This window comes from Phyllostomus hastatus, unplaced genomic scaffold (assembly GCF_019186645.2).
Source record: "Phyllostomus hastatus isolate PE091 unplaced genomic scaffold, TTU_PhHast_1.1 phas_contig_277, whole genome shotgun sequence".
Lineage (NCBI taxonomy): Eukaryota > Metazoa > Chordata > Mammalia > Chiroptera > Phyllostomidae > Phyllostomus > Phyllostomus hastatus.
This window is the reverse complement of record NW_025333832.1, coordinates 475,451-501,064: the sequence shown is the minus strand read 5'-3', so window position 1 is coordinate 501,064 and position 25,614 is coordinate 475,451. Positions and strand designations below refer to the sequence as shown.

Genomic DNA, 25,614 nt, shown 5'->3' with positions numbered 1-25,614 from the left:
CGCACAATGGGAATGCAGAATGACATGAGAGCTTTGGAAAAGGTCAGGCTGTTTTAATTAAAGCTAAACACAGTCCATTCCATGTCCTGCAGTCCTGCTCTTAGGTGTGTACTGAATGTATCATTACTAGAATGTTCCTATTCCTAGCAGCACCAAGTGTAACAGCCTCCAAAGAGGAAGCAACCCACCCTGGCTGGTATAGCTCAGTGAATTGAGCACCATACTGTGAAGCAAAGGGTTGTTGGTTTGATTCCCAGTCAGGGCACATGCATGGGTTGTGGGCCAGGTTTCCAGTGGGGGGTGCACGAGAGGCAACCACACATTGATATTTCTCTCCCTCTCTTTCTCCCTCCCTTCCCCTCCCTCTAAAAATAAATAAATAAAATCTTTTTTTAAGAGGAAATAACTCTAATGTCCATCAACAGGAGAACAGGTGGACAAATTATGTTATAGCCACACAGTGGAATACTATATGGTGGTGAAAAAGAGTGGGCTTCCAACATGTACAACAGCATGGGTGACTCTCCCAGACACAAAGCTGAGAACAAGAAGTCAGACACAGGAGACAGCATGCCACAAGGTTTCATGTACACGAAGTGCAAGAACAGGCACAACAGAAGTCAGGTCAGGGGCTGCCTCTGGAGAGGGGCCAGCTGGAAAGGGCCACAAGGGAACTTTCTGGGTGGATGGAGATGTTCTATACCTTGATCTGGGTGGATGCAATTTTTAAAATTGTTCAGCTGTGCCTTTAAGATGCGTACACTTCACTGTATGGAAATTTCTCTCAGTAAAAGACAGAGAAAATAGCACAGTGACTTAGAGCTTGGATAGCATGTACAAATCCCGGATCTGCTACCTCTCAGCTGCGTGACCTTGAGCAAGTCGCTGCCCCTTTCTGGGCCTCGTACCTGTGAGGCTTAAATGAGCTTATACACATGGAATGCTTAGGAGAGGAAGAGGAGAGGAGAGCGGTGCTCCACGAACCACCAGCGCCTCACCACATCCACCCCCCGTCCTCGCCTCCCTGGGGTCCTGCTCCAACACTCGCTCTCCCAGGTTTGGACCCACAGTCCCATCTCCTGAGGAATTCAAGCTGCTTTCCCTGTAACTTCCGTTTGGTCGAAAACGCCAGGACTCGATGACCCTGCGACTCCTGGGCTCCCAGGCTGGTGCCAGCCTCTCTTCCTGGCATGGTGTGCACCCCAGCCGGAGCGGCACCCGGCACCACCCGCCCCCACCCCCAGTCCAGAAAACAAGCACGACACACACTGCCTCTCTCTCCCCACTGATATATTTGATACTTGTCCAGAACCAGAGATGGCATCAGCCAGGGCAGGGGGACATTGAGGGGGAGTATAAAAGAGCCCAGGGAGGGGGCTGGGAGGTCGGGGTGAGGTGAGGAAGAGGAACAGACACAGAAAAGGGAGGAGAGAGGCAGGGCGGGCACGGGGAGAGAAGCCAGCCAGAGGCAGGAAGAGAGGGAGAAAGTGGGGGATACTTTGAGGGGGTGGGACCAAGGTGGGTACCATGGGGAGAGAGGGCCCCTCCCCCCAGAATACAAAATAGGGGACCGGAGGGGGCTGTCCTGGGCTTGCAGGGAGGGCAGGGAAGAGATGGGTGAGGTGCTGGGGCTGAGGTCAGTAGTAGGTTTCCTTCTCCACCCAACCTGGAGGCAAGAAACAGACGCAGAGAGACAGGCGTGGGAAGAAGCACAAAGACAGAAAGACAGCGAAAGGACAGGGACAGGGGGAAAGACAGAGCGGAGGCCCAGACGGACAGGGAGAGAAGACACAGAAGGGGCATGGGGAGACAGAGAGTGAGATTAGCATCGGACAGGTCACCCCCGGGCTTCCCCGCCCCACCCCCAGCCGCGGACGCCTGTTCCCGCAGCCGGCTCTCTGCCCCACCCTCTGCCCCCTGGGCCCCTCACCCCCGGGGTTCCTGCGCAGGATGAGTTTGCGGATTTCATCATAGACGAAGATGAGGAAGCTGTAGGGGAAGGCACAGAACCACCAGCTGGGCCTGCAGAGACAGGGTGACAGGAGGGCATCAGTGTGGGGCCCCAAATGGGGACAGTAGGCAGAGTCCCAGGGGACAGGAGGGGCCATGCCGAGAGGGTTCTCCCTTGGCCCCTACTGCCCACAAGCGAGGGGTGCCTTGGCCGTGGCTGGGGAGCACCCACTGTGAGGACATCCCACTGGGGCTGGGGGGGCATGCTTGGTGACATCAGAACAGGGGCTGCAGTGTGGGACACAGAGGAGGGGGTTCCCAGAGACACTGGGAGAGGTGGGCCTGTGAGGATGTCCCACAGTGAAGACTCCTCCTGGGATTCTGAGGCTGGTGGGGGGCGTCCTGGGGGTGGTGAGGGGCACTCACTTGAGAGGGTACATGCGAAGGGCCACGTCCATGCCAGGGCAGTAGGACAGGAAGGCAGCGAGGGCCGTCTCCTCAAACAACCCGAAGATCAGGATCTTGTTCCTGGGGGCACAGGCAGGGCTAGACCCAGGCAACCCTAACCCGCCCGCAGACACAGAAGCACACCCAGAGGCAGATGGACAGACAGGCACGGAGGCACATGGACAGAGAGACAAAACAAGATAGATCCTGGGAGACGGCGACAATGAAAGAGAAAGACAGAAAGACAGAGACAAGGACATACATGGGCAGGCAGTGATGTGGACCCAATCACACACACACACACGCGAGAGAGAGGGTGGGGGAAGCGGGGTCAGGGCTGGGGGAGAACGCAAGACAGACGGGTCACTGAGATGGAATCAACTCAGAAGCAAAAGTGGACACAGCCCGAGGGGAGGGCAGCCAGCCAGCCCCGCACAGTCCTCACTTCATGCCCTGCTGGAAGACCGAGTTCCTGCGGGTCTTGCAGATGATCAGGTCGGCCCACTGGACGACCACGATGCTCACGAAGAAGGCTGTGTGGCACGTGAACTCCACCACTTTCCTCTGCTCGTACGTCTGCAAGAGCCACGGCCAAGTGCAGGGCGGCGGTCAGTGTCGGCCACGGCCCAGCCCCTGCTCCTGGTCTGCACCCCGGGCGAAGCAGGGACTCTGTCCCGATGGGGTCCCGCAGGACCTCAGAAATGTCTCCCCTCTCGGGCTGATAGCCCCATGGGAAGAGTCAGGGATGTACTGGGAAGCAGAGGTGAAGGGGGACCTCAGTCGTCAGTCAGGGACCAGGGACCATCCCTGGCATGGAGGGAGGTGGGAGGGCATCGAGGCCTCCATGGGCCTCCTGAGGGGACAGGCACCAGTGAACTTCGAAGGCACAGAGATGGGGAAGAAGGTAGTAAAGGTGTCTTGCCTGGCAGGCCAGAGAGCGTGGCCAGTAGGCACCAGACCCACAACAGGCTGGGCCTCGAGCACCAGGAGCCCCGTGTGCCCAGCGGGGGTCTTGACATAGACCCTGGGGCAGAAGGGCCATCACAGGAAGTAGGACAGCTTGCTTGGGGGACGCTGACCAGGGACCCCTGCCAGGCTGTGGGCCCGGCCCCACTCACCCACTGCTGCCCGTAACTGTCCTCAAGGTCATTGACGGTGCGGTCATCCCAGTTCAACCGGATGCCCACCAGGTTGCTAGGCAAGAAACCATTCTCTGCCAGGATCACAAAGTACGAGAAGAAGCCGCCGAGAGCCTGGATCATTCCTGTGGGGAGGAGAAAAGGGAGACGAGGAGAAACTCAGGTCAGGGCAGACAGCTGGCCCACGGCACTTCTGGGGCCCTGAAGACCGCCACCAGGAGAAGGGTGGGCCACCTCAGTCCTCCTGCCCATGCCTCATGCGGGGCAGGGCTCCCAGAGGGCAGCCTGGTGGTGAGCGCCTGAGATGGGTCATTTGAGACAGAAGCCTCAGGGAGAGGGCTCTCCCCAGACGGATGACCTGGTGGCTCCCTCCCACCTGAGCCAGGGGACCTGAACTTCTGGAAGTCCCTGAGGACCCTCGGGCTTGAGTCTTATGGGTCCCTGTATGCAGAAATGACCTCCCCAGGCTTCTGATCACCACCATGAAGCCTCTGCTCACGGGGCTCTCCCAGTGACCGAGAGCTGAGTACCTCTGAGGCTCTGCACACATCACCTCCAGCAGCAGGTTGAGGAGGAGGAGGCAGAGAGAATGGGAAAGGGGCTCAGTCCTGCCCTCAGAGAGCTCACAGGCTGGTCTCTTCCTTCTCGTCACGGAGGTGGTAGGGGAGCAGTGGGCTCGGGAGTGGCTGGCCTGGGGCCAGCCCTGACCTCCTGCCCCACAGTGTCCTGTGCACTCCCCAGGTGCACCGCCCCCACCACCTGGCCTCCACCTGTGCCGGCCCCACAGTGGTGGCCACCACGCATCCGCAAGCCTCTCCTTCTGAACCTCCAGCAGCAAGCCCTGCATGTACTGCACTCATTCAGCACAAGGGTTCTGAGCGCCCACACTGGGCCGGGCACTGCTCTAGGTCCATCTGGCCGAGGTCGAGGTGGGGTCCCCAGGTCCTCACCAATCTGCCCGTAGGCCATGCTGATGAGCCTCTCGTTGACCAGCTTGTCTGTGCGTGGATTCCTGGGCTGTCTCTTCATGATGTCACTCTCGGCAGCCTCATACGCCAGCGAGATGGCAGGGACCTGGGCAGGAGAGGCCAGGTGAGCCAGGAGTGAGGGGCCCACCCGCCTGAGCCCCTGGGAGAGGCTAGAGGCTCACCATGTCAGTGCCCAGGTCGATACAGAGGATGGTAATGGTGCCCAGGGGCAGCGGGATGTTGGCCATGATGAACAGCAGGAAGGGGGTGATCTCGGGGATGTTGCTGGTCAGGGTGTAGGCGATGGACTTTTTCAGGTTGTCAAAGATCAGGCGGCCTGTGGCAGGGACAGGTTCAGACCTTCACACCAAACCACGGTGCCCTGTTCCCTCTGCCCCTTCCCTGCCCAGGCCACGCGTCCTTGCTAATCCATCCCCTCACCCACTCCCCTGTCCACACCCATGCAACCACGTCACCCCTGTTCAACCAGGTCTTTGAATTACACCCTCCTTGGAAGACTGTTCGGCAGCTTCTATTACAGTGTAACATCCCCTTCTCTGTCAACCCAGTAACCCTGCCCCTAGATTTATGCCCAAGAGACATCAGTGCTATGTCCACAAAAAAGCAGGAGCGAATGCTCACCTTAGTGTCAGTCACCACAGCAAAAACCGAAACCAACCCCAGGGTCCACTGGCTGGGAAGTAGGTAAACAAACTGTCCCATCCACACCACGGGATGCGACTCAGCAAGGAAAAGGAACACACTCTGCCACACGCAGCTCCATGGGGGAACCTCACACGTGTGACACTGAGTGAAGAGAGCCCGACAGAGAAGTGCTCGCCCCGCATGAGTCCCTTTGGGTGAGATCTGAAAGGGACCTGCGGTGCCAAAGCCAGAGAGTGGCTGTCTCTTGGGGGGGAGATGCGGACGGGGGCCTGATGAGACCCTGATGGGGGGCTGGAGACACTCTCCCAGTCAGGGTCTGGTGGGTGCATGGATATGCACACATGTGACAGTCCTCTAGCGGCCCACCCACCTGCACCCATGTCACGGCCCCCAGAACGCAGTCAGTATGGTGCATATCAAGTACAAAGAAGCTCAGGGTGCCTCCAGCCAGCCTGTCCCTGCACATTCTCTCATGCGCTGGCAGACATGAGCAGCAAGATCTGCTGTGAGGACGAGGATGGGGCAGAAAGGCCGGCTGCATGCTGGTGGGGCCGGCTGCATGCCGGTGGGGACGGCTCGGTCGGCTCTGTGTAAAGTTGGAGGCTTGTGTGTTCATACTGCTATTGCCTCCCAACCAATGCATGTGCTGCTGTCCACACACTGGTGGTATCGCATCCTGAAGGATTTGCAGGTGAAACAATGACTTAAATGCTCTTGACCGTGACCCAGGGTGTGCAGTGTTGGGGGGCGCTGGGCTGGTGCCTGCCAGAGCTGGGCGGTGGCGACAGTGGGGCTCACACTGCGGCTGTGGGCTCAGCTCAGGGGTGCCCCCAGGCTTTCCCCTCGCGGAAGTGCAACTTTGCTTTTGTCGCTCCAGAGAGCCCTTTCTTGTCCACCCTCTCCAGGCACGGCCCCCATTACTACCCATCATAGCACCCTGCTTGCTTTCTTAGCACTTGCCACAATTTATCATGAGGTCTCTCTTTGTCTGTGAACTTAGGCTGCCTCCCCCAGTCCTTGAGGGCAGGGACCACGTCCACCCTGTTCGCAGCTTGTCTCCGGCACCCGCGTGGAGCACAGTAAAGGTCTGGAAGGCGTAAATGCATGCACCGTGTGCGCACTGTGTACGCACGGGTGCCCAGGGGTGTGACAAAGGGTTCGCCCTGGTGTCCTCTGGGAGGTGGGAGGCACGGAGCAGGGCATGGAATCTGTCACTTTCGGCTCAGCTTTCCTGTCTGAGTTCTCTCTCACTCTTTACTCCTTGCACGGGGGGACGTTGCAAAGGGGGGGAGGGGCAGAGGTGGGGAAGAAACTGGAAGGAAACGCGCCACCGCAGAACAGTGACGATTTCCAGGTGAGGAGGTTATGGGCGATGCCAGTTTTCTCCTTCACACTTTTCTATATAGTTTCCATGAATTATGTTGATGGTCAGAACAAAATCACGTGTGAGCAAGCCCCCTCTGTGGCTGTGCGGCCCGGACCCCCAGCATCCCACCTCACCTTTGCACACTCAGCTTCCCCTGCTTGTACTCCCTTCCCTGGCACTGCCTACGTGAAAATGCCAGCATGGTCCGGAGGACTGGCAGCAACCCCTGTCCACTCTGGGAAGCTTCCTTGGCCCCGACCCCAGGTCGGGTGAGGGGCCTCCTGAGGGCTCCTGCGGGACCCTCTGTCTCTGTGGTCGCACTTACACGTGTTTTAAGAATGCTTCTGAGTCTGCTCACCAGACTGGCCCTGTGCTGGGTAACGCTGGGACCCAGAAGGGCATCGGCTCAGTCCTGCCCCAGCCCCTGGTGAAGGGGGACTGAAAAGGAGAAGCTCAGGCTCCACAGGCCGGTGGGGTTCCGGGGTCTCCCACTGTACATTCCACGGCAGCACTGGCCTACTCCCCTTCCCCTTCTTCGGCCTCACGCAGGGACCCCAGTCTCCAGGGCCACCTGGCCACTCACCCTCCTCCACACCCGTGACGATAGAGGCAAAGTTGTCATCCAGCAGAATCATGTCCGCTGCCTGCTTGGAGACGTCAGAGCCGGCAATGCCCATGGCCACGCCGATGTCTGCCTTCTTCAGAGCGGGGGAGTCGTTCACACCATCCCCAGTCACGGCCACGATGGCCCCCTGCAGAGAGAGAGAGCGAGGGAGGACTCCCAGAGTCCTGGCCCCAGCCCCTCTCCTCAAGGACCAGCAGCCCGGGCCCCGCCCCCTCCTGTCTGGCAGCCAGTCCCAGCCCACCTGTCTCTGACAGCCCTCCACAATGATGAGCTTCTGCTGGGGGGATGTGCGGGCGAAGACGATCTCAGTGTGGTTCTGCAGGATCTCGTCAATTTGCTCGGAGGTGAAGTCCTTGAGGTCGGTGCCGTGGATCACACAGGCCTTGGCATCCCTGGGAGGAGCAGAGTGGTCAGCATGCATGGGGAGTGGTGTAGTGACTGATGGACAGAGAGCCAGGCAGGCTAGACCACAGACAGGGGAGGCAGAGGGCCAGGCTCTGAGGCTGAGTCTCAGGGAGGCTGAATGACTTGTTCAAGGTCACGCAGCCCAGGAGTGGCAAAACTGGGGTGTGAAACTACCCTGGCTTGGAGGAGGAACGGGACCGGGTGCTAAGTCAACAGAGGAGGCCCAGAAGCAAGGGGGCCTGCCACCCCGTGGGGGAGGAGGCTGAGCCAACAGGTGGCGCTCACCGGGGGTTGACCTGGCTGACTGGAATGTTGAGCCGGGCAGCAATGTCCTCCACAGTCTCGTTGCCCTCGGAGATGATGCCCACGCCCTTGGCAATGGCCTTTGCTGTGATGGGGTGATCGCCTGTGACCATGATGACCTGCAGGCATTGTTTGGGGATGGTCCAGCCTCCGCACAGGCCCCTGGGGCGCTAACCCTACCCCCCTCCCAGCTGCCCCAGGCCACACCTTGATGCCGGCGCTTCGGCACTTGCCCACTGCGTCGGGGACGGCCGCCCGGGGAGGGTCGATCATGGACATGAGGCCCACAAAGCAGAGGTTGTCTGTGGTGAAGTTCACGTCGTCACAGTCGAAGGCAAAGCCCTTGGGGAACTGCTCCTCAGGCAGGTAGTAATGGCAGAAACCTGGGGGCAGAGGTGGCATGGGGCATGAGGGCTCCAGCCCCACGGCTCCTGGCCGCCTGGTTCCAGCACCCATCTCCCAGTGGGCCAGCCAGTCAGCCAACACCATTTCCTGATGATGCCATCCTTTCCTGTTCATTCATTCATTCATTCATGGTGCATTCTGGGAGGCCCTACTCTGGGCAGTATCGTGCCCCTCCTTAACCCCAAGGGGTCCCCAGAGATGACCCAGCTCCTGCCCCCACTTAGCCCCACCCATGGTGCATACCCAGCACACGCTCGCCAAGGCCACCGAGCTCAAGGTAGGCATTCTGGAAGGCTTCCTTCATCTCCTCATCCAGCGGCTGCTCCTTGCCCTGCAGCAGGATGGTGGAGCAGCGGTCCAGGATGCGCTCGGGGGCGCCCTTCATCACCAGCAGGTACCGGTTGTCGTTGGGGTCCTCAGTCTCATGGATGGAGAGCTGTGGGCAGAGCAGAGAGTGGGTGTGCCTGAGACTCGCAGGAACCTGGAGGCTGCGCTTGTGGCAGGGTGAGGACCCCCAGGGCCACCCAGAGCCATGGGTGCCAGGACAAATAGCTCCCCCAGAGGGCACTGTCCAGCTCTCTACCTGAGAGGTCGTCTGCTTCTGGGGCTCTCGCAGAGATCCCTGTCCACCCCTGCCCATGTCTGTCTCTGTCTCACGGACATTTCTGACCCTCTGTGTTTCTCATGGAAATACTGGCTGTCCATCCACAGGACATGAGCCCTTCTAGGCCATTTGCCGCCTCCCCCCCTCAACTCCTTATCCCACATCTGACCCATCCCCAAATCTGATCGGCTCACCTTCGAAGAGCACCCAGGTTCTGACCTCTTCTCACCTCCCACCTCCAGGGCCCTGTCTGGCCACCGCCACCTCTCACGTGGAGCGTCGCAGTGGGCCTCCACACTGAACCTCCATTTTGGCCCGCCCTGCCCCTTAGCATTCCCTCCCCACAGCAGCCAAGAGGACTCTTTAAGCAATGTGAGTTAGTGGAAAATTGTGCAGCTACTTTGGAAAACAGTCTGGCCGTGCTGTAAAAGGTTAGATATAGAGTTCCCACATGACGTAGTCATCCCTAGGTATACACACCCAAGAGACATGCAAACTACATCCACACAAAAACTTCTCATGTGAGCCCTGGCTGGTGTGGCTCAGTGGATTGAGCACCAGCCTGTGGACCAAAAGGTCGCCAGTTCAATTTCCAGTCAGGGCACATGTCTAGGTTACAGACCAGGTCCCCAGTAGGGGGCTCACAAGAGGGCAACCACACATTGATGTTTCTCTCCCTCTCTTTCTCCCTCCTTTTCCCTCTCCAAAAAGAAATAAATACAAAAACAACAGCTTGTCATATGGACGTTTGCAGCAGTGTTATTCATAGCAGCCGTAGGAGCAAACAAATTAGGTTCTATCCACCCAGTGGAAGGCCACTCAGCCATGAAAAGGAACGAAGTGCTGACCCACACTACGGCCTGGATGAAGCCTGAAGACATCGTGTGAAAGAAGCCAGATACAAAAGGCCCCATGTTGTGGGATCCCATTCATGTGAAAAGTCCACAACAGGCCAATCCACAGAGACAGAAAGTACCCCTTCTTAGGGGTTGCTTAGGGCTTGGGGAGATGCGGGAGGTTGGGGGTAATAGCTAAGAAATGTGGGGTTTCTTTCTGAGATGATGAAAATGTGTCAAATTGTGTAGATGATCACTCATATCTGTGAATATACTAAAACTATTGACTTATGCACCTTAAAATGGGTGATCCATGGTATGTGAATGACAATAAAGGGGTTTAAAAATGTGAGTGAGGTCCCATCTCTCCTCTGCTCCTGTCCCCCTCAGAGTCACACCCAAGTCCCCCCCCCACACCCCACAAGGCCTGATGGGACCTGCTGTCAGCTCCCACCCCACTCCCTGGCTCACTGCTCTGCCACATTGGCCGCTGGCTCTTCTCATTGAAACACGCCAACACACTGCTGCCCCAGGGCCTTTGCACACACTGTGTCCGCTGCGCAGACCCCTTCCCGCAGCTCCCTCCCACAGCACAGTGACTGGCAGACATATTCTGCATTTCCCTGTACCTTTGCCCTTGTCTGTTTTCTAGCACCAGAGTGTAAGTTCCATGAGAGGGACTTCTCTCACTGCTGCATGTGTCCCCAGCACCTAAACCATGTGCCTGTCAGGTGGTGGCTGCTCGAAAACATATTTGTTGACTGAATGAAAGAGGAGGAGCTTTACTCTTCTGCTTCTCGCTCCAGCAGACACCTCAAGTCTGTTCCTCTCCCTGCCAGGTGGATACTATCGCTCTGATTTCACAGACGGGGAAACCGAGGCTCTGCAAAGATCACTAGTAACCTGCCGAGAGCAGGAGGACAGTGGGGTGCAGCTGACCACTCAGGCATCATAGAGACAGCGAGGCCTAGGCTGGTGCTCGCAGACAGCCCTGAGTACCTGGTATTTGTTGGTGGAGTTAAAGGGGATCTCGGCCACTTTCTTGTTACGTTCCCGCATCAGCTTCACGGAGCCGGAGGACAACTCAATGCACTTCAGCAGGGCCGACTCAGAGGCATCCCCAGCCACATCCCTCTGGGGAGAGAGGGGCGTCAGGGCAGAGCAGCACAGGCGGGTACGGGCGGGCACAGGCGGGCCAGGGTGGCTGGTGGCCGGACTCACCTTGAGCACAGGGATGTTGTCCTGGCCGCCCTTGAAGACGGCCCGATTGCAGAGTCCGGCGATGTGGGACAGGGCCACCCAGGTGTGCGAGCTCTTGTCGAACGAGGTCCCTGAAGGAGGCACGTGTCACAGCTGGGGACACCTAGGGGCCAGGCCCCGAGGCCCCCGCCTGGGTGCCTTCCTCACCTGACTGGTCCTCAGTGGTGTCGGCCTCGTGGATCTGATTGTCGAACCACATGTGGGCGACCGTCATGCGGTTCTGCGTGAGGGTCCCCGTCTTGTCGGAGCAGATGGTGGACGTGGAGCCCAGGGTCTCCACAGCCTCCAGGTTCTTCACGAGGCAGTTCTTCCGGGCCATGCGCTTGGCGGTCAGGGTCAGACACACCTGTGGGTGTGGGAGGACCGGCGCATGGCAGGCAGAGCCAGGTGGCAGGGCTGGACCAGCAGCACGAGCGCCGACAACCCAACTTCCCAGCCCAGGGAGAATTCTGGGTGGCTTGCAAGAGAGAATGGTGCCACCCAGCAATCCCACCCCAAGGCACAAACTGAGAGAAAAAATGCATCTCAAAAGGCCTGTACTGGATGTTCATAGCAGCAGCATTGGTAATAGCTTCAAAGTGAAACAACCCAAATGTGCATGAACAGCAGAAGGAACAGATAAACTGTGGGATAAAGACGGAACACCACGCAGCAATGAAAATGAGCCCATGACTGCTGCAGCCAACTACATGGATGAAGTTCAAAAACACGATGCTCAGCCAAAAAGAGCCAGAAACAAGAGTTCGAGCTGCGTTATTCCAATTGACATGAAGCAGGGAAGTTATGCTTCAGCAGGGCCTGAAGCCCTGGGGTTGGGTTGGGGGCTGAATGAGCTCTTGGGGGTGCTTCTGGGGAGCTGGAGTCTGGTGCAGCTGCCACGGGTGTGTTTCATATACTTTGTGTGTACACTATTTGCCAATGAACAGTCTTTGACCTGGAACAGCTCTGAATATGCTAAAACAGAAAGCCTGCCTGCTGGTGCATTAAGGATCAAAGGCAGACTAGCATTCTGAAGACAGTCCCTTCTATGTGCCAGAAAACTCTTACTAACACACTGCAGTTGCCCACACCTGCCGAGAGGAGAGCAGAGAGCGGACCTTTGCAACGGGGCTGACAGCTGGACAGAGGACACAGGAGTGTTGTTTTATTTTAAACTATTGTAATGTATTCTTTAGACTTTCTACCACTACGGTGTACTTCCTAAATTTATAAGTTATCTTTGAAAACTGATAGCGTTGTTGGCCCCTTATGTCTTGTAGTGGTTCTCAAGGTTTTTGTTTGTTTGTTGTTTAGTTAGTGAGGCTCTCCGAGTCCCCCAGGACCCTCCTCATTGAAGATCTGGGGTGCCCAGCCCCCAATACCCAAGTTGCCCTTGTCAAGAACATGGAAATCCAAGCCCAAGCTGCCTCTGCCCTCAGACCTGGGGGTCTGAACCTCAGCCCCCCTCTCTCCCAGGACTCAGGGGTCTGGGCCCCCAGCCCTTCCTCCCCCAGACCCACTGTAAGGGTCCAGGCCTTACAGTGACAGTGGCCAGCAGGCCCTCTGGGACATTGGCCACGATGATGCCAATGAGGAAAATGACGGCCTCGAGCCAGGTGTATCCGAGAATGAGGGAGAGGATGAAGAAGGAGACGCCCAGGAAGACGGCCACGCCGGTGATGAGCTGGATGAAGTGCTCGATCTCGATGGCGATGGGCGTCTTGCCCACCTCCAGCCCGGAAGCCAGGGTGGCAATCCGGCCCATGACAGTGCGGTCCCCTGTGGCCACCACCACACCCCGAGCTGTGCCTGCAGGGAAAAGGGGGCTAGACTGAGCTTTCCCCCACCTCAGTGGGAATTAAGAGGGAGCCGAGGCCCCAGTGCACGTCCCTCTGTCAGGACCGGCTCAGCCCCACCTTGGCATCCCGTTGCACCCCCTCACCTTCCACACAGTTGGTGGAAAAGAAGGTGATGTTCCGAGTCTCCAAGGGGTTGTCATGTGTGCAGTCAGGGGAACGGGTCTGGGGTTCCGATTCGCCGGTCAGGGAGGAGTTGTCCACCTGCGGGTGGGAGCAGCAGAGAGATGGCTTAACCGGCGGCTTGGGGTCAGGGGCCATTTGTCCAAAGGAGACTGGGGCTGAGGCCTGTGTCCCCTGAGGTCACGGCTAGAAGCCTGGGTGCCTGGCTGGGTGAGTGGTGGTTGGAAGGCCAGAGGTTGGACTCCTGTAGATGAGGAGCGGACAGGGCTTCCTGCTAAGGTCTAAGGTAACTCTGGGTCTGAGGGAGGAGGGACAGGGGGCTTGGGCTCCCAGGTCTGAGGGAGGAGGGGCTGGGGGCCTGGACTCCTGGCCACACCAGGAAGGGCAGAGCTGGGCCCCAGGCCCACCTTGCAGCCATGGGCTGAGATGATACGCAGGTCCGCTGGGACTCGGTCTCCACCCTTGATCTCTACCAGGTCACCGACCACCACATCCTCAGCATTCACCTGCATCTTCTCACCTTCCCGGATCACCAGGGCTTGCTGGGGTGGGATGGAGAAGAGTTACCTGCTGGACTCTCTCTGCCTGGGGTCACTTGGCATTGCCCCCACCCACCTGTTCACCCCCGCCCAGCTACTTCTGGGTGCCCCTCACCTGAGGAACCATGTTCTTGAAGGACTCCATGATCTTGGAGCTCTTGGCCTCCTGGTAGTAGGAGAAGCAGCCAGTGATGATGACCACGGCCGCCAGCACAATGCCCAGGTAGAGCTGCAGGGAGATGCAGGGTCACAGCTGCCCCGAGCCACTCGCAGCCCCACCTCGAGTTTGTGGGACCTTGGAAGGGAGCTTTGCACCCTGGGAGCCCGTAATTATGTGTCTGACCCCAGGGCTGTGTCCATTTGAAGGTCTGCATGTTTGAGTCTCTCTTATCTGTGAGTCTGTCTGTACCCATGTTTGAGTCCCTTTTTGAGCATGGGTGTGTCTGGGTGTCTGAGTCTGTCCAGTTCTCTATGTTGTCCATCTGTCCATCTGTCTGTCTTCCTGCCTATGTTGGAGGATCTGGGTGTGTACTATTATCCGTCCATGTGTCTGTCTGTGTTTAGGTCCGTGTGTCTGTCTGACTGTCTGCACGCCTGGCTTTACATTTATAGGACTGTTTGTGTGTGAATCTCTGTATGTGCCTCTCTGTCTGTCTGTCTGTCTGTCTCTCTTACTGTTTAGGTGTTAATTTAGGAGAATGCTGTCTGTCTGTGCTCGATCCTCATGTTTGTCTGCTTGCAATGCCATGCGTGTTTGAGTCCCTGTGTCTGTCTTTCCATCCATCCATCTGCCTGTTGTGCCTGTGTGCCTGAACTAGGTGGCAGCGTGATGGTGTCCAAACGTGACTGGGCTGACCCTGCCCGTGTGTGTGTGCGTGCGTGCGCACGCGTGCAGAGGAATCTGCACGTCATCAGTGTTTGGGTCTGTGTTTGTAGGCATGCCGTCTGTGGGGACTGTGTCCCTGCGTGTCCCTGGGTTGAGTGGGTGGGTCCAGGCAGACCCACAGGTGGGTGAGCCTGTGTCTCTACATGAACACACTGTCTCTTTATGTGTCTTCCAGGCCATGGCCACCTGGTGGTGTCTGTCCCCAGGGCCGTAGAGATCACACAGCCTTGGGATGGAGCTTACACGTCCTACTGTGTGCTCTTGAGCACGTTACCTGGCCTGCCGGAGCCTCAGCATTCTTTGTGCCTTCTGTGATTTTTTCAGTGGGGTGATTGTGACAGGCAAGAGAAAAAAAAAGAGAGGATTGGGCTTCAAAGTGTAAGGGGACGCAGAGAAGTGCCCTTGTGCAGAGCTGGGCGGAGGGCACTCACGTTGTCCCCCGAGGGGTCGTCCTCTGTGCCTGCCTGGATGCCGTAGGCCAAGAAGCAGAGGATGGCCCCGATCCACAGCAGGATGGAGAAGCCCCCGAAGAGCTGGCGGCAGAACTTGACCCACTCTGGGGTGGTGGGCGGCGGCGTGAGCGCGTTAGGCCCATCCCGGGCCAGGATCTCCTGGGCTTTGCTGTGGGTCAAACCCTGGGGACACAGGACTCACACAGAACCGCCCTGAGCAGCCCTGGCACCCCACCCCTTCACAGCCGCCCCAGGACCCAAGACCAGCCCCAAACCCTGCCCCCGGCCCGCCGCACCTGCACGCAGTCCGTGTTGTATTTCCGGCAGACCTCTTCCACTGACATCTTGTGCTCTGTCTGCAGAACAGGAGTTTGGCAGGGAGGCGTGTGAGTGTGGAGACCCCCAGGAGTGGGGTGGGGTCTGCTCTGGGGTGCTGCGTGGTGCAGAGGGTGGGGCTTACCATGGCCACCTCCTTCTTGAGGTCGTCCATGTCCCGGCGCTCCTTGGCCTTGCTCTTCTTGGGCGAGCCCTTGTCATCTTTCTTGTCCTGCGAGGTGGCGACACGATAGCTGTCAGAGCCACCAGACTGCGGGCGAGAAGGGATTACAGGGCCACACCGGCCCTCCGAGCTCACTCCCCCCCACCCCCCGCCGTCCTGAGTCTCTGGGTGGGTTTCCCTCTGGCCCTGGGTGTCTCCCAAACCGGCGAGTCTTGTCTCTGCTGACTGGCTTCACCAACTCTATGCATCTCTGGGTCCATGTCCCGGAAGGTCTCCACCTGGGTCAGTCTGTGCTTCTCTCTCTGTTTCTGTGCCTGTATCTGTGGGCCGCCTCCCTTCTGTCCCTGTGTGTGTTTTTTTCTCTGTGTGTTTCCTTCTGTCTCTTTCTTCCCCTCCCTGGACCTGTCTAACCTCCTGGGTGTTTCTTGCCACATCTGTCTGTCTGTCTCTTGTCTGTCTGGGTCTGTGTTTGTGCTTCTCTGTCTTGTTCTGTTTTGCCCTTCTCTGTCTCCCTCTGTCTCTTTATCGCTTCATCTTTGTATCTCTCTGGCTATTTCTATCCCTGATCTCTCTCCCTCATCAGTTAATGTCGTCTGTTCTCCTCTCTGTCTCTGCGTTTGTCTCTGTATGAATTTTGTTCCTGTCGGCTCTCTGCCTCTTTCTCACACAACATCTGCCTCCATTTCTGGAACTACCTCTGCTGAGTCCAGCTGAGTTTGTCTCTCTGGGTTCCTTTATTGTTTAAAATATTTTACTTATTTACTTCTTAGAGAGAGGGGAAAGGAGGGAGAAAGAGAGGGAGAGAAACATCAATGTGTGGTTGCTTCTTGCAAGCCCCCTACTGGGGACCTGGCCGGCAACCCAAGCACATGCCTTGACTGGGAATCGAACCTGCGACCTTTTGGTCCACAGGCCGGTGCTCAATCCACTGAGCCACACCAGCCAGGGCTCTCTGGGTTCCTACCTGTCTCCAAGTTGGTGTGTTGCAATCTCAGACTATTTCTAAGTGTCAGTAGTTTATGTCTCCACTTTTTTCTCCATCCTTATATCTGCCTCTCTCTCTCCTCTGTCTCTGTCTTCATTGCTCAAGCCGTCTCCTCTCTGTGATGCTCAGTGTGTCTCCCTGTCTGTCCGTCTCTCCCCATCCCACTCTGCAGTCTTTCTCTCTAACCCTGTGTCTGTCTGTCTCTGCGTCCATCTCTGCATCTCTGTCCCTCCAGCTCCAGCTCGCCTGTATGTTGCTCTCCCTTCTTCTCCACCTGTCTGTTTTCTTGGGCCTCACTCCAAACCCCATGGATATCTTAGTCTCTGTATCTCATGAGATCCAGCAAATCTTGGGAGACAGCCAGTCCTGAGGGCCTTGACTGACAAGCTGTGGGCCCTGGTCTCTCTTCTGAGGGCTGGTGGGAGCCACAGACAGATTGGAACAGGAGGGGGGTACAGTCAGGTGTCTGGAGGACGGAGTGGGAGCTCGCTGGGATTGGGGTACAGAAGAGCAAGAGGGAGAAGAAGCCCTGGGCCTGGCTTGACTGGATTCTGTGTGAGGGGGAGTGACTGAAGTTCCAGCCTGGTGGCCTGGGCACATGGGGAAGGCAGTGTCCTGGGACGGTGATAGGAGGGGAGGGGTGAGGCCAGGTGCTGGTAGAGGGCTGCTGACAGGTCCAATGGGCCCACGGCCAAGCCGGGATCCCAGGCTCAGCAAGGCTCAGAGATAATCTCCTTGTGACCTTGTAGAGAGGGCTGAGCTGCCTGCTGTCTGCCCCCAGACCAGAGGCCGAGCTGGGGGACTCCTGGGAGGGGTTGTAGCCCCAGGCCTCTAACAGACTTGCAGGAGGTGGGAGAGAGGCTTGGCCCTGGGCCAGCCCTGCAGCAGCACTGCGTCTGACAGGGAAGCACGAAAGCTTGGGGGACAGTGAGGACACTCCTCCATCCCCTGTCCCAGGAGGGGTCTCAGCCACTGCAGAGAAGTAGCCCCATGAATGGGGAGAGATGTGGAGATACCAGCTCATGGGGTCAAGGCAGAGATAGGAAGGGAGGCAGGAGAAGAGAGACGGGAACCTGGCAGGAGTGGGGAGGAAAATCAGCTGCTCAGCCCTAAAGTCTTAAGGGAGGCTGGGAGCTGATGCTTGGGTCTCTCTGAGGCCTAGGAGTGGGGCCTAGACTCCTGGGTGTGAGGGAGGAGGGGCTGGGGACCTGGACTCCTGGGTCCGAGCAAGGGGCTGGGATGCCTGAGCTCTTGCTTGCTCTTGTCATGACCAGACTCCATTGGGGATGGGCATCCATCTGCTGGGGGTGGGGGAGCCGAGGCTTTCCCAGCGAAGGCACAAGGCCCAGATGGGTGCACTGTGGGGTGAGCACCTCCGAGGGTGGGGGGCATGCCTGTGTCACTGCAGCCTGCCTGTGCGGCTCCTTGCCACGTTCTGTGCTGTCCGCCTCCCTCTGAGGCCCTCAGCTCACACAGCCTCTGCACCTTGCCCAGGCTGTCCCTCCCCCTCTAGTGAGTCTGGGGCATCATCTCTGAACATCTCCCCCTCAACTTCCCCTGTTGCCCTCTGCCTCCTCTTCCCATCATTCAGGCTGAGTCAGGTTGTGTGTGGATAACAAATGTCTGTCCTTGGGTTGCCTCAGTGTCTCTCTTTGTCTCTCTATGTCTCACCCATGTCTCTCTGCCCATGTGTTTCTGTCTTTGTCTCTACGCCTGTCTCTTTCTCCGTGTCCTTTTTACACCATCTCTGTCTCTGCTTCCCATGTCTAAAGTACCTCACTTCTCTTCTTGTCCCCACTTCTTTCCCTCATCTCCCCATTCCCTGGTTCCTTCTCTAAGAACTTTACCTCAGTCCTCTTCTCCCTCTGCCCATGGATTCCCCTCCCTTCACCCCACTTACCTGGAAGCATCACTGACTGCCACCTCCCCCTCCCCGTCCTCTCTCCCAGTCCTCTCCCCACCCATTTCTTCTCCCCATTGCCCCTCTCCCCACCCCAATCCACAGATCTGCAGCCCCATCCCCCACTCCATCCCTGGGCCCATCGGCCTCCATCCGCCATCTTTCTTATATTCCTTATATTCCCTTCCATTAGCCTCTCCCATCCACACCCTCTCTCTTCATCCCACCCGCTTCCTTCTCCCACTCCTTCCCCCGCGGCCCCGCCCCAGACACGCAGGGAGGAATCCAGGGCTGCGGCGGGGTCAGGTGGTCAGCCAGGAAAGGAGACGGCATCTGGTGGAGAGACTGGCAAACAGACAAGGACACACGGACACCGAGGCAAGGGCAGAGCCGGGCATGCACAAACCCCACCATCACCACCACACATTTACAAACGTGCACCCTCAGCAAGGCTCTCAGTCTCCGGGCCACGGTTCTCCCGGCCCCCAGAGTCTGCCACCCCAGCTTAGGGGCTGGGCACAAACCGCAGCCCCAGGTTGCCCTGCACAGAACTGCAGGGCCCCCCCACCCAGGCCTGGAAGGAGAAAGAGAGGTCATCCGGTCCCCACGGGCCAGGGAAGCAGAGGGGCTTTACCGCCCCCAGGAACAAACACCAACTGGCAGACACACCCAGATGTGGTTTCGGACAGTCAGACACAACCCAGCTACACAGTCGCAGGCAGACGGGGCCCCCAGGCCTGACAGAGCCAGGAGCTCACACGCGTGCACATGCACATACGCGCACGCGCGCGCACACACACACACACACACACACACACAGGACTGAGCATGCCAAGCATCGGGGCGGGCGGGCAGCAAAGCCGCGGACGGTTGGTGCCCCGAGGACCTGGCACACAAAGGCACACCGACATGCGCCACAGACCCCCGCGACCCAGGCAGTCCGCGTACACGATCAGTCGGAGACACAACCACAAGTGTGGGCTGGGTCGGCGGGCTCAAGGGGTCCCGCAGGCCTGATCCCGGAGCGCGGGGGTCCTGGAGCCCCCACCCGCGCAGACACCAGCATCCCCGGACTCGCTCTGTCGCACGCACTCCGGAGCACCTACCCCCATCTTGGCGGCTTCAGGGGTCTGGGGCCGGCGGGCGGGGAGGGGGCCGGGGCAGGGGCCTCCGGGTGGGCTCTGGCGCGGGTCGGGCTGGGGACCTCTGCAGCGCCCGCGCCTCAGTCCGTGCGTCTGTCTGGCTGTCAACCCTACCGCACAGGGTCTGCGGCGGCAGCCGCCTCCTCCGCCTCATATGCCCGCGGGGGGGACCCGCGCCGACCAATCAGGGGTGCCGCCGCCTTGACTGACGGCCCGTGACCCCGCCCCTGGCACTGCAGCTGTCCTCCCCGCCCCCAGCCTCTGCCAAGGGGGAACGCTGTAGGAGGGGGGATCCCCGAGATCCCCGCAATGAGGAACCTGGGGACCCTCACAATGTGTGTGGGGGGGGGCGGCGCCTCTGAGGAGGGGGCACTGAGGGAAGGAAAGCCCAGGAATTCCCTTCATTGTGGGGGTGTGCCACGAGGGAGAGGGGTGCGCTGCGGGAGGCGGACAACGGTGGGGGAAAGCCCGGTAAACCACTGCAACAAGGCAGGGGACCCAGAGCACCTCGGTCCGCAGTGAGGCGGGAGGGGGAGCCTGCAGACTGTGTAGCCTGTTGTTCAGGAGGGGGAGCGGGACAGGGCACATGAGGGAAGGAAGACCCCACAACGAAGAGGGGGGCTGCAGAGGGGGAGGAGCCCTGAGACCCTCTCACTGTGTGTGTGTCCCCTACCCCTACCCAGAGCCAGGCAGAGCCACCCAGTGAGACGTAACTGCAGGAGACACATCACAGCCAGAGGACCGCACTCAGCATCACACGCATGACCGTCACGCAGGTAGCTCAGGTGCTGGGGACACACACAAACACCACTCCATCACACCCCACCCCAGTTTCACAATCACGCACACACACTGCACTACCCCATCACACAACCCCAAGCAAGACTCACAAACACGCAGAAGTGGAATGCACACAGCACTACCCTCCACACCCCATCACACCACAACGGAATCACGGTCACAGTCCAAGTGCCATGCGGATGAACGCACACCCTCAGGACACTACTTCGAAGACACGCACATCACCCACGCCACCAGACCTGGCCTTGTTCCGCCTCACACACAGCCCTGAGACCATGCAACCGACAGACCTAAGAACCAACACACACCCACACTCAGCACCGTTGCACACCACAAGCCACACACTGCCTCCACACACCACCAGGGACTTTGTGGACACTGATGCACGATCACACAAAACATAGATTCTGGACACGAGTAAAGGCCCACAGGGCAAAACGGACAGATCACGGCTGCCCATTGTTAGTGACAGACAGAAAGGTGCTCACGGACTCACACGTGGCACAGAAATTCACAGAACACCACACGATGCCATCCCACACACTGCCATGCTGTACACACCACCCATTGGGGTACGGTCACATATACCTTTGTTGCACCTCCAAACATACCCCAGTGCCCCCACCCATGTGCCACACACACCCCATCTTGTTATGTGTATGCACACACACAGCCAGCACCCACACCCCAGGCCTGCCACATACACACAACACTCCATGAGCCACCCACTGGAACCTGAGGACTCACGGCCTCCCACCCCACACCTTTGCTCTACGAGGAACATTCCAGACTCTCCCTTGGGAGAGTAGAAAGGGCAAAGAGCAAGAGAGAGCCTGTCCCTGTAGCTTTCTCAGAATGTGAGTCTCCCCTCCACTTACGGGAGCAGTTATGAAGGGGACACAGGCAAGGGGCACAGCGTGAGCCTGGTGCATGGGGGATGGGTGGGGAAGGTTGGGGACCTGGCCAGGGAAACATGTGAAAGGCTGGAGACCAGAGTTGGAGACATGGAAAGAGAGACAGAGATTCAGAGCCCCAGAGAGAAGGGCATGGGCAGGGAGACAGGGCCAGAGAGCAGAAGGAGGCAGGGAGGCAGTTCTTTGGCTTCCCCCAGCACCTAGAACCTCGGCCCAATCCTGTACTCTGACCCATCCCCTTCCCTCTCTGCTGTCCCTGTTGCCATGGTAACAGGACGGCCGAATATGCAGCAAAGGAGGCTGGGCCTGCAGACCTGGCCTGTCTCCATGGAGACTGGGGAAGGGGGGAGAGCCACATCTTCTAAGCCAGGTAGTTGGCCCCCAGACTCCTCTCCCCATCTGTACCTGCTTCCAGAGGGAGGGAGGACCTGCCAGCATATCCTTTCCCTGTCCCGACACCTTAGCCTGCAGAGACGAGCCTGGCCCATGGGGACGGGGATTGAGGGACAGAGAAGCCGGGGGGTGTCTGGATCCCAGGAGATACTAGGCTCTCTCCTCCTGCTCTCCAGCTGAGCTCAGAAAGACCTTGTCCCCCACACCCCACCCTAAACATGCGCTCCCTCCTCAGACACAAGCCTGGTGAGACTGATGACTGTGCACCGTGCTCCCAGCGAGAGGCTCTGCGGAAGTTGGGGGAGACTTAAGAAGGTCACAGGGATGGACAGTGACAGGGGGACTCAGCACGAGAGACAGAGAGACCCATAAGAGGAGAAATGGATACACAATCCAGAACCAGAAAGAGGCAGATACAGATGGACAAACACAGAGAGGCAAAACACAAAGAAAAAAACAAATGAAGGGAGACAGAGAGGCAGAAGTGCTCAGTGAAGGTGACAGGGACACAGGGACACAGATAGCCAGGCAGAGACACATTCAGCAAACTGGAAAGACTCAGAGATAAAGACTGGGGAGAGACTCCAACCAGAAATGGGGGAGGGGAGATGAAGGAATGGGGAGAGATCCCAGAGAAGACCAGCAGTGTGACATTGGGACCGAGTTGGGGAGAGACCAAAATGTCTGCAATTATATTCCAGTCACTCGACAGACTGACAGCATGGCCCAAGAACAGAGACATCCATTAGTTTGTAAGAGATGTGGAGACAAGAGACACTGAGACAGACACAAGCTCACCCCCACACCTGTCCCTGAGGGGCACACACGTACAAGTGTCTGAGACACAGAAGGGGCTGGATGGAGACTGGGGGCACTGTGTGACGGGCAGGGCTCCCGGGGCGGGGCCCATCCAAGGACTGTGCAGGCAGGCAGGCCGGCCCTGCGGGGGAAGACGGAGCAATGCCGTGGCCAGGCCGGTGCTGAACGGACAGCTCCCTGCTCTGGGCCGCCGGTCCAGCCTCTCTCCCACGACCTGTCTGTTCCTCAGTTTGGCTTTGCTCACCGCGCCAGCCCCTCCCGACACCATCTAGTTTTCTATGGCTTCTTGTCTCTCACCTGTCCCTGCTCCACCCCAGTCCATTTTTATCAGCCCCAACTCCCAGGTGTCTTACCCTTCCTGCTTTATGTTTCCCCTCCGCCCATCTCTCTCGTGCTCTTCTCCCCTCTACCTCATCCTTTCCCCTCGTAACCACATACTCCCTCCGTCTCTCCCTCTCTTTGCCCTTAACTCTTTCCTATCTCTCTCTGCCCTCCTTCATGGTCTCTCACCCATCTCGGTCTCTTCCCACCTCTCCATCCCCCCCACCACTCGGCCTCGTTTTGGCTCTCGCTGTGTGACCTTCACTTGTCCTTTCTCAGCTGCAGTTTCCACAGAAACCTCCAGCAGGGTGGGGGATGGCCAGGACAGAAAGCAGACCCACCCTTCTCCCTCTACAGGGATCTACCCCTTCCTCTCTTAGGGGCTGGGGAGGTACATTTTCAGCAGAAACGCAGAGCCAGTCACAGACATTTGAAGATAACCTCATGGATGTGTATACACACACACACACACGCACTTGATTACAAAGTCGCCAAATCATCCCTGCCCAGGCACACACTTGCCACCGCATGGGCCACCCAGGCACACCACACTAAGCTGTCCGCTCGTCCTGTCCTCCCCAGCCCCATTTGGTTTCTGTCTCTCTGTGCCGGTGTTTCCTGGTGTCTCCGCCTCTTCAGATCCCTGCATCTCTCTCCATCTGTCTCAGGGTCTTTGTCGCAGCCTCCTTCTGTCCTGAGAGAAGGTCAGTGGACAGGGGCCAGCTGCCAGGACCTGGGCTGACCTGCTGGTCATGGGCAGGGCTGAGGGTGGAGTGCAAAAGTGACCATCCAGTCTGTGGTTCTCAGCAGACACCCCCGGGGCTCCAAGCCTTTAATGCCCCCACACCCCCAGGAAATAAGATTGGAGTATCCCCAGTTTGGGGGTTTTGTTCTCTTTTTTTATTCCAACGGGGCTGGGGTGTGGCAGGGGGAGGTCTCATAGAAATTCCGAAGTTTCTCCCCCCAAAAAAGAGAGAAAAAAGAGGCAAAGGGCGCCAGGGGACACCCATCTGCCCAGAGGCCCTCCTCCAGAAATGGGGAGCGGCTCAATTCTTGGGAGCCCAAGCAGTCCCAGGATGGGTTCTCCCGGCGGACTGCTTTCCGCTTCCAGGGAGAGCCCGTGGTTCCCGGCCCCTGGAGGCCTTGGCTCCCGAGCTGCTCACATCCGCAGTGGGGGCCGCGAGCGGGTTCGCGGCACCGTCTGGCGAGTCCACTAGGGGGCGCAGGCAGGCCCCTGAGCTGAGCCTCTACTTCATCTGGACCCCAAGGCAAAATCTCGGCGTCCGGCCAGCAGGGGCACAAGTCCCGTCCCTCGCTCACTGTGGAAGTGGGGACGACCGGGGTCTGGGGTGGGCCTGTCCAGATGCCTGTCTGGCCCGTGGTCACTCGTGCTCAGCCAGCTCTCGGGGGCCGGGTCGCGGCCGGGGAGGACTGGTAGCCTCGGCGGGGGCGCCCAGTCCACGCGGGGGCGCACCGGCCCCAGAGGTCCGCAGAGCCTGGATGCGCCGGCACTCCTGGCAGACGCGCACGTGCGTGCAGGGCGTGGAGGTGAGGGGCCGGGACACCCCAGGCGGCCCCGGGTCGTCCAGGAGGCGCTGGGGGCCCCCATGAGCACCGCCGGAGTCCCCGCCCGCGCCGGCCGAGTAGAGCTTGCCGTTGCTGAGGCGCATCTCACGGACTGCTCGTAGCGACAGCAGGGCCCGGCTTGGGCCCCCCGGCCGCCGACGCCGGCGTGAGCGCGACGTCTTGCGGCAGGACACCGCGTGGCGCAGCTCCTGCAGCATCTCCTGGCACACAGACACCTGCGGGCAGCGAGCGGGGGTCATCGGCGGCGCGATTCCCACTGTCGTGCCCTCGCCTGGCTCTGTGTTGGTCTCTCGCCTCCTGGCCGCCCCCAGCTTTTCTCCACAACCCCTTCCTTTCCCCGCCCTTCTCCATGACCCCTTGCTCTCCCTGCCCCGCCCCTTCCTTCTCCTCTCCCTCCACCAGCCCGCCCCCCACGTATCCTTTCGCCTCTCCCGCTCCCGATTCCTTTGCCCGCCCCCCTCCTGTCTCACCTCTCCACTGCTCAGTTCCCGTCTCTACTCTCATCTCATTCTCGTGTGGCTTTCTTCCCGGACCTGCCCTTCCCTTTCTTTCTTCTTGTCTTTTCACTCTAAGTTCTCTGACTGCCTCTCGTCTCTCCCCTCTTTGTTCTCCATCTCCTGCCTCTGATTAAGGCTGGAGAGCCCAGTCGTTGTTGGTAGGCATGTTTGTTTAGCACCTTTTGTGTGCCAGGCTCTGCTCTGGGCTCTCAGCAGGAAACCAAACCGGTGGTTATATTCCAGTGTATGGAGGTAAAAACAAACAAAAAGCCACCACACACATATGCAAATGTGGGTAGTATGTGAGCTTGTGACGAGTGCTGTGGAGAAAAATAAAATCCCCAAGAGAGGTGGGGCACGCAGGTGGAAAGTGGTGCTGAATTTCAGTAAGGGACGCTTAGGGAAAACTCACTGAGAATAGGACCTTCCAGTGCCCCACAGAGACTGGCCAGAGGGTGGGCAGACAGCTCAGCAGGACCGAGGTGCGGGTGCTGTGGCACACTCAGGAACCACGAGAAAGGGGTGTGCAAGGGGGAAAGGGGTGGACAAGGTCCAAGGAGCAGCAGGGCCCAGTCCCTGCATGGCCAGGGGACACTGAGGATTTGGCTATTATTCTGATCAGCTGGCAGCCAGTGGAGAGTTTGAAGTAGGGGGTGCTGGCCCTCCCAGGATCTCACTCTGGAACTGTGTTTCGAATAGCCTGCAGGGAGGCCAAGGGTGAGGGCAGGAAGGCACTGAGGGTGCTGAGGAGGGCGGAAGGGATGGGATTCTGAGCACAGTATTTTGAAGGTGGAGCCAGCAGGATTTGCTAAGAGGTCAGACAGAGAGCGTGAGAGAGAGGGAGGAGTGAAGGGTGACTCCCCACGTTCTGGCCTGAGTGATGGTGTTGCCTGGTGGGTGGGCAGGAACTCCTTGTTGGACACCTGTGTTACGACTGCTACCTGTCA

At 58.7% G+C, this 25,614-nt stretch overlaps 2 protein-coding genes across 3 annotated transcripts in view; both read right to left on the bottom strand.

Annotated features, from left to right (window-relative positions):
* Positions 1–1,275: 1,275 nt before the first annotated feature.
* Positions 1,276–19,443, bottom strand: ATP1A3 (ATPase Na+/K+ transporting subunit alpha 3). The gene is made up of 23 exons (XM_045838260.1): positions 19,300–19,443; positions 15,270–15,356; positions 15,106–15,165; positions 14,789–14,992; positions 13,587–13,700; positions 13,340–13,474; positions 12,896–13,013; positions 12,494–12,762; positions 11,122–11,320; positions 10,936–11,045; positions 10,714–10,848; positions 8,518–8,710; positions 8,077–8,252; positions 7,852–7,988; positions 7,403–7,553; positions 7,120–7,288; positions 4,687–4,841; positions 4,487–4,610; positions 3,516–3,661; positions 2,843–2,973; positions 2,377–2,478; positions 1,931–2,022; positions 1,276–1,666 (listed from the first exon to the last, which is right to left on the bottom strand). The coding sequence occupies exons 1-23, from the start codon at positions 19,303–19,305 to the stop codon at positions 1,638–1,640; spliced, it is 3,042 nt and encodes a 1,013-aa protein (XP_045694216.1). The 5' UTR covers positions 19,306–19,443; the 3' UTR covers positions 1,276–1,637.
* A 4,027-nt stretch (positions 19,444–23,470) lies between these two features.
* The window catches only part of GRIK5 (glutamate ionotropic receptor kainate type subunit 5), a 51,328-nt gene continuing 49,184 nt past the window's right edge, over positions 23,471–25,614 (bottom strand). For both annotated transcript variants that reach the window (XM_045838294.1, XM_045838296.1), the window contains one exon: positions 23,471–24,385. In XM_045838294.1, the coding sequence (XP_045694250.1) occupies positions 23,966–24,385 (420 nt within the window). In that variant the 3' untranslated portion in view covers positions 23,471–23,965. The remainder of the gene's footprint in view (positions 24,386–25,614) is intronic.